Genomic DNA, 13,043 nt, shown 5'->3' with positions numbered 1-13,043 from the left:
GTTGCTCCAGCCTGGCCTTGGACACTCCCAGGGATGGGGCAGCCACAGCTTCTCAGGGCAACCTGTGCCAGGGCCTGCCCACTCTCAAGAGGGAGGAATTTCTACCTAATATCCCATCTAACCCTGCTCTCTGTCAGTTTGAAGCCACCCCCCCTCGTCCTGTTGCTCCAAGCCCTTGCAAAAATAGTCTCAATCCATCTTTCTTGTGGGCTCTCCAAAAGTTCCCCAAAGCTTCTCCAGGCTGAACAAGACCAATTCTCTCAAGCCTTTCCTCCCAGCAGAGCTGCTCCAGCCCTCTGATCCTGCTCGTGGCCCCTCTGGGTTTGCTCCAACAGATCCACGTCCTCCCTGTGCTGGGGATCCCGAAATCTCTCACTAATTCACCAATGACGAAGTGCAAGAGCCACAAAGGGGAAGCTCCTGCCCGTGCCTGCAGCGAGCTGGGAGCAACTGTGCTTTCACAAACGCTGAGTCAAGGCTGCAACTGCAGGAGAAACAAGTTTGATCTGTCAGGAGGGAGGGCATTACTCAGGGAGCGCTTTGAATTGCACAAAATTCCAAGGGAAAAGGGGGTTTATGATCGTTCGCTTCCGTTTCGACTTCTCCCCCCCGCAGCAGCACAAGTGACGTCGTTGCATAATTAATTACCCCGGCAATTAAGATTATTCAGATTGTCCCTAAACTTTGCTCTCTCACGCTGTTTTCTGCAAGGCCATCAACCCTCCCCCCCCCCTCTCTGCCAGGGCTGCTGAAATTACAAACAGCAGCGAGTTGTCAACCACAGAGGTGGAAAAAAAAAAAGAGCAGTGAAGGCATTGCAACACGCTGCATTTGGCACGAGATAAGGCCAGAGGTGCCAAGGTTTAGCCCTTTTTTATTTCCACAGAATAAAGTCAGGAATAAACAGGTGCAATCTCCCAGATGGCAGAGATGGATGAAGTGTTGTGAGCTCTCTTGATGTGTAAGAATGTGTGGGGAGAAGATTTTTATAGTATATCATACAGGAGCTTTCAGACCACCAGCTGAGCGTTAATTTGGGACCCAGTGATGTGCAATCACTGATGCCCGACCCCAAGAAGCTGCTCCTGTGGTGCTGCTCCCTCTGCTCCACTCCACCAGGATCAGCCACAGGAGAGAAGAAGAAACAAGGGTTAAAAAACTGTCGAACTAGAGGAGTTACTCAATTCCAAAAAAAAACCAACAAAAAAAATCACACTGCACGAGGCTAAAAATTAATTACAGGTTTTGGGTGGTTTTTAAGGCTTAAAATAGCCGTGCCTTCCCAACCGAGGCGCGCTGGGTACATCCCGTTCGGGCGGCTCGCAGCGCTCCCCGCCGGGCAGCAGCGTGCTCGGAATGCCATCTACCGGCAGGGCCACCAGAGCGGGGATTTGGAGACACCTCTGACCCAAAGCAAGCCCAGGGAGCAGCTGGACAGAGGCACCACCGCAGGAATTAGAGCTGCTCCGCCGGGGAGCGGCGCTGACGCACCTGGAGGGACGATTATCTCATCGGTGAGTAATTAAATCCTGCGTAATGAGATGACAGAGGAATGTTTCCTGCTCCCCAAAGAGCCTGAGCCAGCACTCCGGGAAACCAGAGCGAGCTGGAAACACACAGGACATGCCCTGAATTGTGCAAATTGTCTTTTTAAAAAAGTCTTTTGTATTGGCACTTACCTGTAACACGGGGGCAAAGCACATTTACAATTTTCCACGTGAGGCAGAGAATTGAGGCCACTGAGAAACAGATTGAGCAGTTGCTGCAAGGACAGAACTTTTGGGGGAAAAAAAAGTTACTCCTGGAATCATAGAATTGTTTGGGTTGGAAGGGACCTGCAAGCTCATCCAGTGCCACCCCCTGCCATGGGCAGGGACACCTTCCACCAGCCCAGGTGCTCCAACCTGGCCTTGGACACTTCCAGGGATGGGGCAGCCACAGCTTCTCTGGACAACCTGTGCCAGGGCCTGCCCACTCTCTAAGGGAACAATTTCTTCCCAATATCCCATCCAAACCTGCCCTTCTGGAACGAGTGCAAGTGCAGCAGTAACATCTCATCTCCTGCTTTCTGCCTTTCTGGGTACACAGGGACCCACATTCTGACAATGAATGGATGATGAGGGGGGTTACTTTGCCTTCTGACCACCAATTTTGTGGTACCCGAGTGAACTTCGCAGAGAACAACAGAAAAGCCAAGATTTTGTCAGTATTTGGTGAACAAAAAATCCTGTTCCACTCAGCCAGGTTCCACATTAGAACAACTGGGGGTACTCTAAGATTAGAGGCTGCACTAGCGTAGATCAAACAGAAAAAAAGAGCAAGTCAAGTGATTCAAAGAGGCCTTTCTGCCCTTTATTACTCTCTGGACAAGTCCAGCTGATGCCCCACCATGAAAACAGAGTCAAACTGCAACAAAATATGAGCAAACATGGTCCTGGTTCACAAGATCCAACCTTCAAGAGGAAAACAAAGCTCTGAAGAGTCACATTTTACAGGCATAATTAAAGCAAACACTTTAAAGTCAGCAGAAGGTGATTTGTCAACCAGTTACAGTTTTAATATAAAAATGTTTTTTTGAAGTTCAGCCATAACCAAAATCTCGAAGAAGATGATTTGGTTTCAACACCAAGCTTGTTTGGGTGACAAATGCAGTAACTTTACTCCAGAATACACCTGTCCACACCCCAAAATCAGGTGTCTGGTTGTTGTCAGGCACCACCAGACATCAGATTTCCTGAGGCAGATCTTCTGTGATGTCCCAGCAGCTCCAGCTCGGGGGAATTTAGGTGATTTTTTGCCAATTGTATGCACAGATGTATCTATTTACAGTCTACAAGGGTTCAGTGAGGACAGTGACTGAAATACCTTCTCACTCTTTGTGGACACTCCTGGACTCTCCCCCCAGTGGAGAACTTTGCACTCTGCTCTATCTGCAGACACAGATATTTAGCTTTGGATGGTTTAAGTTTAGCATCTGTCAGGAGCATTAAATTCAAACCAGAACTCCCTAAAAATTGTGTAAAGAAAATACTGATAACCGTCACAATTCTCCCGAAACAAAAAAAACAATCCACATAACTATTTACAGCCATGCCAAGTGTAGCTTCTCTGAAAAATTAAAATAAAAAAAAAATGAACTGGCATGTAAAAAAATAATAATACCTGTAAGAATAACATTGTGAAGTGTTATTCATTCTGCCAAGAAGTTACAGTAATAGCTGTTTACAAACAGAAAGGACTGAGAGAGAAAGCATTTCCCCCTGAGGGCAAATACAGTTTAACAATTCTAGCAAACTACAGCAAAAAGGGGAAGTATTTGCCCTAAATTAACACCAAGGCAAGCTGGAAGAAAGATGGCAACTGTGTTTTTATCAGCCTCTTCATAAATAACAGTTTTGCAGGAAGAGGTTGGAGTATATATTACTGTTAGCTGGAAAAATAATAATAAACTCCCAATCTTCCTTCCAAATGTCATCACCTCTAAAATGGTTTTGGTCTTTTTGAGCAGTGAGTCCCTAGGCTTTGTGCCCACACATCACAGTCTGGATCTTGTGTGAATGAACAGAAATAAAAAGAGCAAACACTGGTCAGTTGGCAGAGGGTTTCCAGGCCCTGGGGGAGTTCCCCCAGGGTGGGAACTTTTCCATCTGCATTTCGCCTGACTGGAGCCAGCAATCCCCCTGCTTCCACAGAGCTCTTCCCACAGACATTTCCTCCTGTTCTCACTCAACTCAGACTTTCACAAACCCCTGTTTCTGTTTCCAAACCCTTCACTCGAAGCTGTTCCCTCAGACTAATTCTTTTGAATTTTTTTTTTTTTTTACTTTAGGTAATTTCAACTCATATTCTGTAATTTTTTTTTCATAAGTTAACAGAGCTTTGAATGAATTAAGGCACCCAAATGCCCAGACAAAAAAAATAAATACCTTGGGCTAAATACAACTAAGTGTTCAGCAGTCTTTTAATTGCACAATCATCTCCCTAATTCGTAGCACAACTCTGCCAATGTCTTTAGAGATCCTAAAAATACAAATACTCTGTGACTGTAACGGACAAGGCATCGACGAGACATTCTCAAGCATCTTCCTGGATTCCTGGCTCCTCAAGGTAACTGCTACTCCTAAAGTTAATTAGCATTTTTAGCAGCAAGATCAGCAATGTTCTAAGGATGAAATAAATACTCACACAATCAATACTAATGGTTCGAAAGCTCAAAACACGTTATCGAAAACATGAAATTTTTCCCATCTTTCTCCTGCCAATCCTGAGATTGCAGAAACGAGACTCTTGGCAACAACATTCCCAGCTCTCTCAGGACCACAGAAGCTTCTGCAAAGGAATTCTAGGCCTGGAGTTTTGTTGTCTGTGGTGCCTGGGAGGTGTTTTACTGTGTCCGCAGCTGGTAGTCTGTAAAGGGAAAAAAAAAAACCCCATTTGTCTTATTAAAAGTAGGAAAGCAGAGCAGTAAATTGGGATACAGTGATAAAAAGTTCCCTTCCGACCCAAATCGTTCTGGGATTCGGTTACTCTATAAAATAAACCCAGATCTTTGCTCAGAAGGGCCATGAGAATGAGCTCTAAAGAGTTAAAGGTAATTGTGGGCAGTCGTGCTTAAATGCCAGAAAAAAAAAAAAAAAGGAGAAAAATAACCAAAGCCCACCACTTTTACTTGCTAAAAATTGAGTATATTTTATTATCCAGTGTCTGATACACTTGAAAGATGGCAGATTGTGTAAGCCTACTGTGAATGTGTTTTTAAATTTACCTCCCCAAATTCCAGCCTAATTAGAAAACACTTGAACAGCATTACTGTTTTATATCCTATTGGTTTTATATCCTATCTTTCAGCCTTTCATTAAGACACCAAAAAAGGGGTCTAGAAAAAGCAAGATATCTTCATCTACTGTGTGCAGGGAGTTTCAGACCCAAGAATATGAGTTTCAATGTGCAGGTGTGCTCTGGAGAAATAAAATACTCCCTTCTCTTACCTCCATTCTGGGTGATGTACCTGACCCAGGGCAGGGCCTGGTAGCCACTTTTCTCGATAATCTTTAAGTAACGAACCTGGAAAGAAAGATCTGTGAGATATAAACTCCCCCATCTTGGCTAAAGCAGCATTTGGCAAAAAAAAAAAAAAAAATCCCAAACAACCACCCTTTTTCAGGCAAAAATGTGTTGTATGGATAAAACTTGAAGAGGAGTCACATCAAGAAGACGAGAAACAGCTCGTGTGTTAGAACCCAGAATGTGAATTTATCAGTATTTCTGTTTTCAGCTACTAACCTGGATTCCTGAGGTGGTGAAATAGGGAATCTCAAACTTGACACTAATGGGAGGTTTTCCTTCCTTGTCTTCAGCTTCAACACTTGGAAGTCCAAAGTGAGCTCTCATCAGGTATTCTTTTCCACCCTACACAAAAGGGATAGAATTGGTGTTTCTTCTTGAAACAAAAGAAATTAAAGAAAGAACTTGCAATGATACAAGTGGTTTTATTAATGTCAAACTGCTGAACTCCACTATTCATTCCAGCTCTTCTCCAGGGCTTCAGAGTGACATGTGTTTTTATTTTAAAAATGCTTTTTGTTTTTGAGTAAGCAGAGCCAGCCTGAGGCACAATTCCTTTTCTTCCAGCCTCACGCTCGAGAATTCAGATTAAATGGTGACACACAGCTGCACTCTCACACCAGCAGCAGTGGAGAGAGCTCATGCTTGTGGAACCACCCAAGAAGCAGAGCCTGACAAAACTCAAACAGCTGCTGCTAAAGCCAGGCCAAAGATTACACCATCCACAGGCATCATGAAAAAATCTGCTCTCTAATCTGGTTCTGAAGAAAACATCCCAGTGAAACAAATATAAACAACATCTATTACACCAAATTCCAATCCTTCATCCACGGAGGAAAAGAGGAAGAGGCCACTACTGCTTGTCTGATACTGTCACAAATTGCTTCAGGCAGAGTCTGAACATCAATGAAAGGCTGATGGTGGGTGATAAGAGCAAAAAGAAGACTTACTGGGAAAGATTTAATGGACCAGACAATCTCACTGTTCTCTGGAACCCATTTGACACTTCCAACAGTGGTTTTAAACTTTGGCGAGTCCGCGTCGTTGGGGACTGGGATGTGAATCTCCACGTTGTTGGCAGTTGATCTACGTTTAAATTGACTTTTTGCCTAAGGAAGGAAAGAACAGAATCAGAAAATCAGGCTCTAAGTATTTCCACGCTGCTGGTGGGTTCAGCTGTGAGACACAAAGCTCCCCTCCAGCCCAACCTGCGTCCTGAAAACCACACCACGGACTGGAAGTCCAAATGAAGTGTTCAGAGGGATCCAAGCCCCACAGAAACACTTAAAACTTGTACAAAAATGCACATATTGCTGGTCAAGCTTTGAAAATAAATGGAAGGTGATTGAAATTGGCTGTAATTATTGAAGGATATCTGACCTTGATCATATACTCGATGCGGCTGTGGGAATGTTTCTCGATCACAGACTCGATCCAGATCAGGGGTTTTACCTGATGGGGGGAAAAAAAAAAACCACTTCACAGCTCTGGGTTTCCACTGACAAAGGCACTAAAGTGTTGCTTCCCCAAAAAGCTACACCCAACATGTGAACCCCACAGAAAACAGAGCCTGTGGTGTCCCTGATGACAAAAAGTTGTGGTTTAATTTAAAAGAAATAATTATACAGATGAGCAAGTATTGATACACCAGTGAGCAAATGTTACAAGAATTACAGGCTTAAAAATGGGTGGCTCACATTAATCCCTAATTAACAAACACTTGCATAGGGAAATAATTGATAGTTTAACATACCATGGACTGAACTACAGCAGCTCAGTCCCCAGTATGAGCCTCTAAAAAGCCCTAAAAACTCCTCTAAGACTTAAAAATAACTCCAAAGCATTGCCCTTAAAATAAAAAATAACTTGAAGTTTATTGCATCTTATAGACCCTCTGAAGATTAAAGGAAGGCCATCCTTATCCCTGGGATTGGCACACCAATAAAACTAAGTGATAAATTCTGTTGTAATGAATGCTTACATCGACATTTCATTATGTAGGTAATTATTAGATTAAATAAAAGAGTATTTAGAAGAGTATTTAGCAAACATAAAAAAGTCAAGAGTATTTCAAAACTACTGAACAGTAGTTGAAAATACAGAGACTTATTGCCAAGTTAAGAAGTAACTCCTTCTTCCCCCAAAAAAGAGCGAACCATTAACAGCTGACTTAAAACCTCTTGTACTGCCCAAGCTTTAAAAAAAAAAAAAAAAGAATTAAGGGAAAGCCACTGTGGCTACAATTGAAAGCACTGCCAACTAAAAAAGCAACCATGCAGACTCACGTGGGTGTTCAGCCGGTAGGACATGAGCTCGAACTCCCCGTCAGGGGGGATGAAGGAGATGGTCCTGTCGTTCTCGAAGCGGGAGAGACGAACGCACTGGTGGAACTTCACATCTTCCAGCTCTACTGATTTGCTCTTCCCACCTGGCAGAAAACACCACAGGTCAAGGTGCTGCACCAACTGTGGCCCAAGTGTGGCCACAGCAAAGATGCTGATGGTCCTCCCTTTCAGCCAACACCTTCTAGGAATAGGGAAGGGATCGTCCCCCTGTGCTTGGCACTGCTGAGACACCTCAAATTCCATACCCAGTTCTGGGCCCCTCATGACAAGAAAGACTTGGAGCATGTCCAGAGAAGGGAACGGAGCTGGGGAAGGGGCTGGAGCAGCAGGAGCAGCTGAGGGAGCTGGGGGGGCTGAGCCTGGAGAAAAGGAGGCTCAGGAGGGACCTTCTGGCTCTGCAACTCCCTGATAGGAGGGGGGAGCCAGGGGTGAAGTTGGGCTCTGCTCCCAGGGAACAAGGGACAGGAGAGAGGGAACAGCCTCAAATTGTGCCAGGGAGATTCAGGCTGGACATGAGGAAGAATTTCTTCACTGGAAGGTTGGTCAGGCTTTGGAAGGGGCTGCCCAGGGAGGTGGTGGAATCACCATCCCTGGAGGGATTTAAAAGCCACGTGGATGTGGCACTCAGGGACACGGTTTAGTGGTGGTGTTGGTTAATTAATGGCTGGACTTAATTTTAGAGGGCTTTCCCAGGCTCCAGACACCACCTCTCCCAGCTATCACAGCACCCCCAGGACACTCACGGCCTGTGTTGTCAAAGAGGACCTTGTCGTTGAGCCCCAGGCGCAGCTCCGGCATTCCCGACAGGAACACCCGCATCTTGATGGATCCCACGATCTCGCTCCGCAACACGTTCCCGTTGGCACTGACCTGGACAAACACCAAGAGAAGGGTTCAGAACTGCTCTGATGTGACGTGTTGTGACGTCGAGCAGCACTCCCACCCCGTCCCCATGCCCCAGTTCTGCTGGATGTGTTTCTCCCGAGGAATTAATCCAGGATTAGATCAGGGAGGTGACGGCACAGAGAGAGAAGGAAAAGAGATTTCCAAAAATCATCAATACAAACAACTAAAGGATTATTTGCACTGGATGTCCCTGAGACTACTTTATCTTAATGACTGATGTTGCACAGCACACCAGCCACAGTCAGTCTGACCTTTTACTGCAGATTTTCATGCAAAAAGCTCTTCATAACACTTCCCACTACAATTCTCACTACGAGTTCAAGTTCAAGGTACCCACCAAAAGGTTGACAGACTCTATGACATCCAGGAACACCTCGTTTTTCCTGTATTTTATCCCTTCTGATCTCCATGAGACAGCGTTTGTAACAGTGGCAGGCGGGCGCGGGGCTCCAGTTTCAAGTTTGTGACCTTCCTGAGTGATGTACCTTCACCAGCCATGGGATTGGCATGAAAAAAAATGAAAATTAATCTTTTTTGATACTCAGAACAAGCCAAACATCTGTTTGCCCACAGAAGAATACTCAAAACTCTCCCAAGGGCTTTGTCATTGCGATGCAGAATGATACTTACTCTTGTAAAATTTTACTATCAGTGGTTTGTGGATACCCAAAATCCATAAGCTCATCTAACAACTCATAAATAATAACAAAATTATCCCTAATGCTCTCTTCTTCCAACTCCTTGAAATATTCAGAAAAAACCTGAAACAAAACGACAGGAGGGAGGGGGAGAAGAAGGACATGAACTGAGAGCAAGCACAGCACACGCAGAGTGAATTCCTGCCCCTGAAAACAATCCCTTTAGAAAGCTCCAAACCAAAGCCCAGAGTCCACAAACACCTCAATTAAAACACAGAGAGAAACAACCCTAGAGAAGCAACTCTGGGGATGAAAAATATTCATTCTGGAGAAAATATTTTTCACGCCAGGTAGAGAGGTGAACCCAAGGCAGGCTCTACTGTGATGCACCACTACTCATGCACCAATTCACAACTCTCCTCTAGGTGCTCAGGTCTTGTGCAGCTACTTACAGCACTGTGCCCCATCCTTTGCCTACTCAGCTACAAAATATCAGTGCCTTTATTAGTGGTTAGGGAGATAGCTCTACAAAATAATCAAATACAAAGTAAAAACGCTGTTGTCAGAGCTCTTTAAAGAGGTGAAAGCTCTTTGCGCTTCTATCTGAGGTCAGATTTAGGCTGAACTGAACGCAGGGGTTACTTCCAAAATGTCACACTCACCTGAACTACTTTATATAAAAATGAAAACACCAGTGATACACAAGCGTTCTTCTTAGATGTTGCAACAACTGATAAAGGAGGTTCAGGAAAAGTGATTAAAAAAAAAAAAAAAAAAAGGTTACTAAGTGCATTTCAAAAAGCCTTTAAGCAATTAGAGTTGGCCAGAAAAACTAAGAGTTAATTATTTAACAGCATCTCTGATCTAAGGAGATAGGAAGATAAACCTTCAGGAAATAATTCATTAGAGTAAAATTAATATAAACACCTTATACTGCTGGTGCACATTACATTACGTAAAGCATAAATCAACTTTATGCAGTATAACCTATTTTATTTAACCAACTTTATTTGATAACCAATTTTTTTTTCACCTTATCTGACTTCAGCCATTCTCCAACTTGCACTTTGTCAATAAAGAAAATCAGAGCAGCCCTCGGCCTTTCAGCAGCTCAAAGGATACGATACAGGTTGTTGTGTTTAATCCACATGAAGCGAACTCCTCCGTGTGCTAGGATAGGGGAAAGCGTCCCCTCCTCCTCCTTTTCCATAAGGATTGGCATAAAATGCTCCACCTCTGACATGTCCACATCTCCGCGGTAATTCCGACAGATCAGAACCTACGGAGAGAGCACCCAAACCCTTGTGGTTTTCCCCCTCTTTTATAAGGGTATTACCACGCAAGAAAAACACGCAAGGCCTCTCTAAAGCCACTCTGCTTCCCTCGAGTCTCTCCGCACTTACAGACGCAAATCACGCGGCCAGAATGCTTTGCTGATTAAGGATGCAAACGCCGATATTTCACTGGCACCTCGGGGACAGCCGGGGGTGGCAGCGCGGGCCCCGCAGCCCTTTGGGCACCGCGCGGCGCCCTCAGCGCGGAGGGTCCCGGGGGCACCGCTCCCCTCACCAACCCCCGGCCCCGCAGAGCCCCCGCGGCCCGGCCTCACCTTCCCCTTGAGGTCCAGCACATAGACGGCGCTGGCCGACATCTCCCCCGGGCCGCGTCCCGCCCGCTCCGCTCTCCTTCCCTTCCCTTTCCTTCCCCTTCCCCTCCCGTTCCGCTTCCCCCGGCGGTTCCGAGGGAAGTGACGGCACCGCACGGACCGGCCGCGCCTCCGCGCAGGGATACGCGCGGGGCACCGCGCCCGCGGAAGGACACCGTGAGCAGTGGAATCCTGTTAAATAGTCCCAGGGTGTTTTCCTTATTTTTTTCCCGCTGGGAATGAATGGTCCAGCAGCGCTGGCACAGCGCGGTGATGTGTTTACCCCATAGCGCTGGCTCCACAGCTACCCCGGAGAGGAACGAGGGTCTGTCCAGGCTGAGGTGGGACACACACTGAGCTCCCCTGGCTCAGCCAGAGGGACCAAATTGGGGTTAGAAACAATACCCCGATTATTCCAATATTCCGATTATTCCAATACTCCGATTATTCCAATATTCCGATTATCCCAATATTCCGATCGAAGAGGAGCGACAGCTTTTGGAATGTCGAGGTACATGTCGTCCCTCACGGAGGGGAGAACTGTAAAGGCAGGCGTGACCCTTCCAGAACTTCATACACAAAATTTGCCCCGATTTTATATGTGTAAATCAGCACCAAATAAAAAAAAAAAAAAAGGGATGAAACCAGCGCTTTAATAAGTTATATCAAAGTTACAAGATGCAGAAGCCCCTCACCCCTGAAAGAACTCTGGATAGAAATACTGTTGTCCACAAAATCATATTTGTTACCTCGTGTGCAACACTCAGGAGGGACACTGATTATATATTCCAAAGCTGCCAAGCTTGGGTGCTCGGTGTATTCCGCAAATCCAGCACCCCCAACTATCAAAACTTGGACATCACTGAGAACTCATTGGCTGCTCTCCCTTCCCTGGGATGAAATCTCCCCTCTTCTTGATTAGGTTTAAAAGTAGATCAAAACAAAGATCAAACATGAAAGAACACACTTCCTTAAGAAAATTTTACATATTCCACATTTTGCAACATCACCTCTGAAAAAACTTGATAGGAATTTTACAATTCTCATACAACTTACAAGAGAAACTTAAATGTGAGACTGTCAGACTATTCACTTCCAAAAAGGAGAAACAATAAAGGAACATTTTCCAGCTGGCTAGCAGCAATTAATTTTGGCCTTAATCTCATTTTAAACACTGGAAAACCCAGCCCTCTGCACCCACACTAAACCAGAGCTCCTCAGCCAAGAGATGCCTTTGCGGGACGTTTGGCTTTAAAAACCAAAGCTATAAAATAAGACAGTACAGAGTCATAAAACGCTCAGAAGATATATTAGACAATATGGAGAACACACACATTTACATGGCAACCCTTGCTCGATACAAACAAAACACAACTCCTGCTCCAGGGCCCGTGACAAGCAGCCCAGTCACTTAGTCCAGCTGACTTTGGGAATGTCGTAATGCTCAGTCAGAGTATCCAAGTGCCTGTTGAAGTCCTGGGGGAGGAAAAAAGAGAAAGAAAACGTTTAACATTTGGTGCTTGACATCACCAAGTCGAACCACAAGACCACCCCCCCCGCCCCGTGTGTCACAAGGTGAAAGAGTTCCTCTAGCCCAACAATAATGAGCGTGCTCTGAGGGACTGGGGGTGATTTCGCTCACCTCCACTCTCTGCTTGTGGGTTTTCGAGGCTTTTTTCAGGATCCGCTCCATTTGCTGCGGGAGACACAGAGGGGCCGGTTACTCCGAGCACTCGCGGCCCCTCAGCGGCCGCACCCGAGGGGTGGATGGGGGTGGTTTTTAAAGCCTTACCCGCTTCTCCTGCATCTTCTCGTAGGCCACCTGCGCCGGGGTCCGCTTGTCCAGCCCGCGCTTCTTCTCCTCCTCCTGCTTCTTGCTGCTCACGATCTGCTCCAGGATCTGGGCCTTGTCCTTCGCCTTCTTCTTCTTCCTGCGGGCACAGTCCGCTCAGCTCCCGGCTCCGGGGGTGGGTGTCCCCCTGTTCCTCCGATCCCCCCTCACCGCCCCCGGTTCCCCCCATGTCCCCCCGGCTCTCCCCCGGTCCCCCCTCACCGTTTGCCGGCCCCCAGGGCCCCGCCGCTGCCCTTCAGCCGCAGCGGCCCGCGCTGCACCGCCTCGTAATCCGCCATGGCGGAACGGCCGCGCCCGCGCCCTCTGCCGGCACCGCCGCAACGGCGCGGCCGGGGAGGGGAGCGGGGAACGGGGAACGGGGAACGATCCCTCCGTGAGGGGAGCGGGGAACGGGGAACGAGCGATCCCTCCGTGAAGGGAGCGGGGAACGGGGAACCGATCCCTCCGTGAGGGGAGCGGGGAACGGGGAACGAGCGATCCCTCCGTGAGGGGAGCGGGGAACGGGGAACAAGCGATCCCTCCGTGAGGGGAGCGGGGAACGGGGAACGGGGAACGAGCGCTCCCTCCGTGAGGAGAGCGGGGAAAGAGCGCTC

At 46.8% G+C, this 13,043-nt stretch overlaps 2 protein-coding genes across 2 annotated transcripts; both read right to left on the bottom strand.

Annotated features, from left to right (window-relative positions):
* Positions 1–2,330: 2,330 nt before the first annotated feature.
* AP1M1 (adaptor related protein complex 1 subunit mu 1) lies at positions 2,331–10,704 on the bottom strand. The gene is made up of 12 exons (XM_050320968.1): positions 10,563–10,704; positions 10,076–10,232; positions 9,616–9,683; positions 8,946–9,076; positions 8,653–8,800; positions 8,153–8,279; positions 7,350–7,492; positions 6,445–6,516; positions 6,015–6,173; positions 5,284–5,409; positions 4,989–5,064; positions 2,331–4,407 (listed from the first exon to the last, which is right to left on the bottom strand). Exons 1-12 carry the CDS (start codon positions 10,602–10,604, stop codon positions 4,385–4,387), a joined length of 1,272 nt encoding a protein of 423 aa, XP_050176925.1. The 5' UTR covers positions 10,605–10,704; the 3' UTR covers positions 2,331–4,384.
* Positions 10,705–11,888: 1,184 nt separating this feature from the next.
* Positions 11,889–12,772, bottom strand: FAM32A (family with sequence similarity 32 member A). Its single transcript, XM_050320986.1, has 4 exons — positions 12,652–12,772; positions 12,391–12,529; positions 12,241–12,294; positions 11,889–12,074 (listed from the first exon to the last, which is right to left on the bottom strand). Exons 1-4 carry the CDS (start codon positions 12,726–12,728, stop codon positions 12,006–12,008), a joined length of 339 nt encoding a protein of 112 aa, XP_050176943.1. The 5' UTR covers positions 12,729–12,772; the 3' UTR covers positions 11,889–12,005.
* Positions 12,773–13,043: the final 271 nt, after the last annotated feature.

This window comes from Myiozetetes cayanensis, unplaced genomic scaffold (genome assembly GCF_022539395.1).
Source record: "Myiozetetes cayanensis isolate MyiCay16 unplaced genomic scaffold, myiCay2020 scf26, whole genome shotgun sequence".
NCBI lineage: Eukaryota > Metazoa > Chordata > Aves > Passeriformes > Tyrannidae > Myiozetetes > Myiozetetes cayanensis.
The sequence above is the reverse complement of the archived record's forward strand: the minus strand, read 5'-3'. Positions and strand labels throughout refer to the sequence as shown.

Bases quoted from the DNA above. Each gene is read 5' to 3' on its own strand.
- FAM32A (XM_050320986.1), bottom strand. From the start codon at position 12,728: ATGGCGGATTACGAGGCGGTGCAGCGCGGGCCGCTGCGGCTGAAGGGC. The intron at 12,295-12,390 runs GTAAGGCTTTAA...TGTCTCCCGCAG, and splicing joins AGAAGATGCAGGAGAAGCGG to CAAATGGAGCGGATCCTGAA. The intron at 12,075-12,240 runs GTGAGCGAAATC...TTCCTCCCCCAG, and splicing joins CCCACAAGCAGAGAGTGGAG to GACTTCAACAGGCACTTGGA.
- AP1M1 (XM_050320968.1), bottom strand. From the start codon at position 10,604: ATGTCGGCCAGCGCCGTCTATGTGCTGGACCTCAAGGGGAAG. The intron at 6,517-7,349 runs GTGAGTCTGCAT...TCCCCCCATCAG, and splicing joins CCTACCGGCTGAACACCCAC to GTAAAACCCCTGATCTGGAT. The intron at 6,174-6,444 runs GTCAGATATCCT...TTCCTTCCTTAG, and splicing joins GCATCGAGTATATGATCAAG to GCAAAAAGTCAATTTAAACG.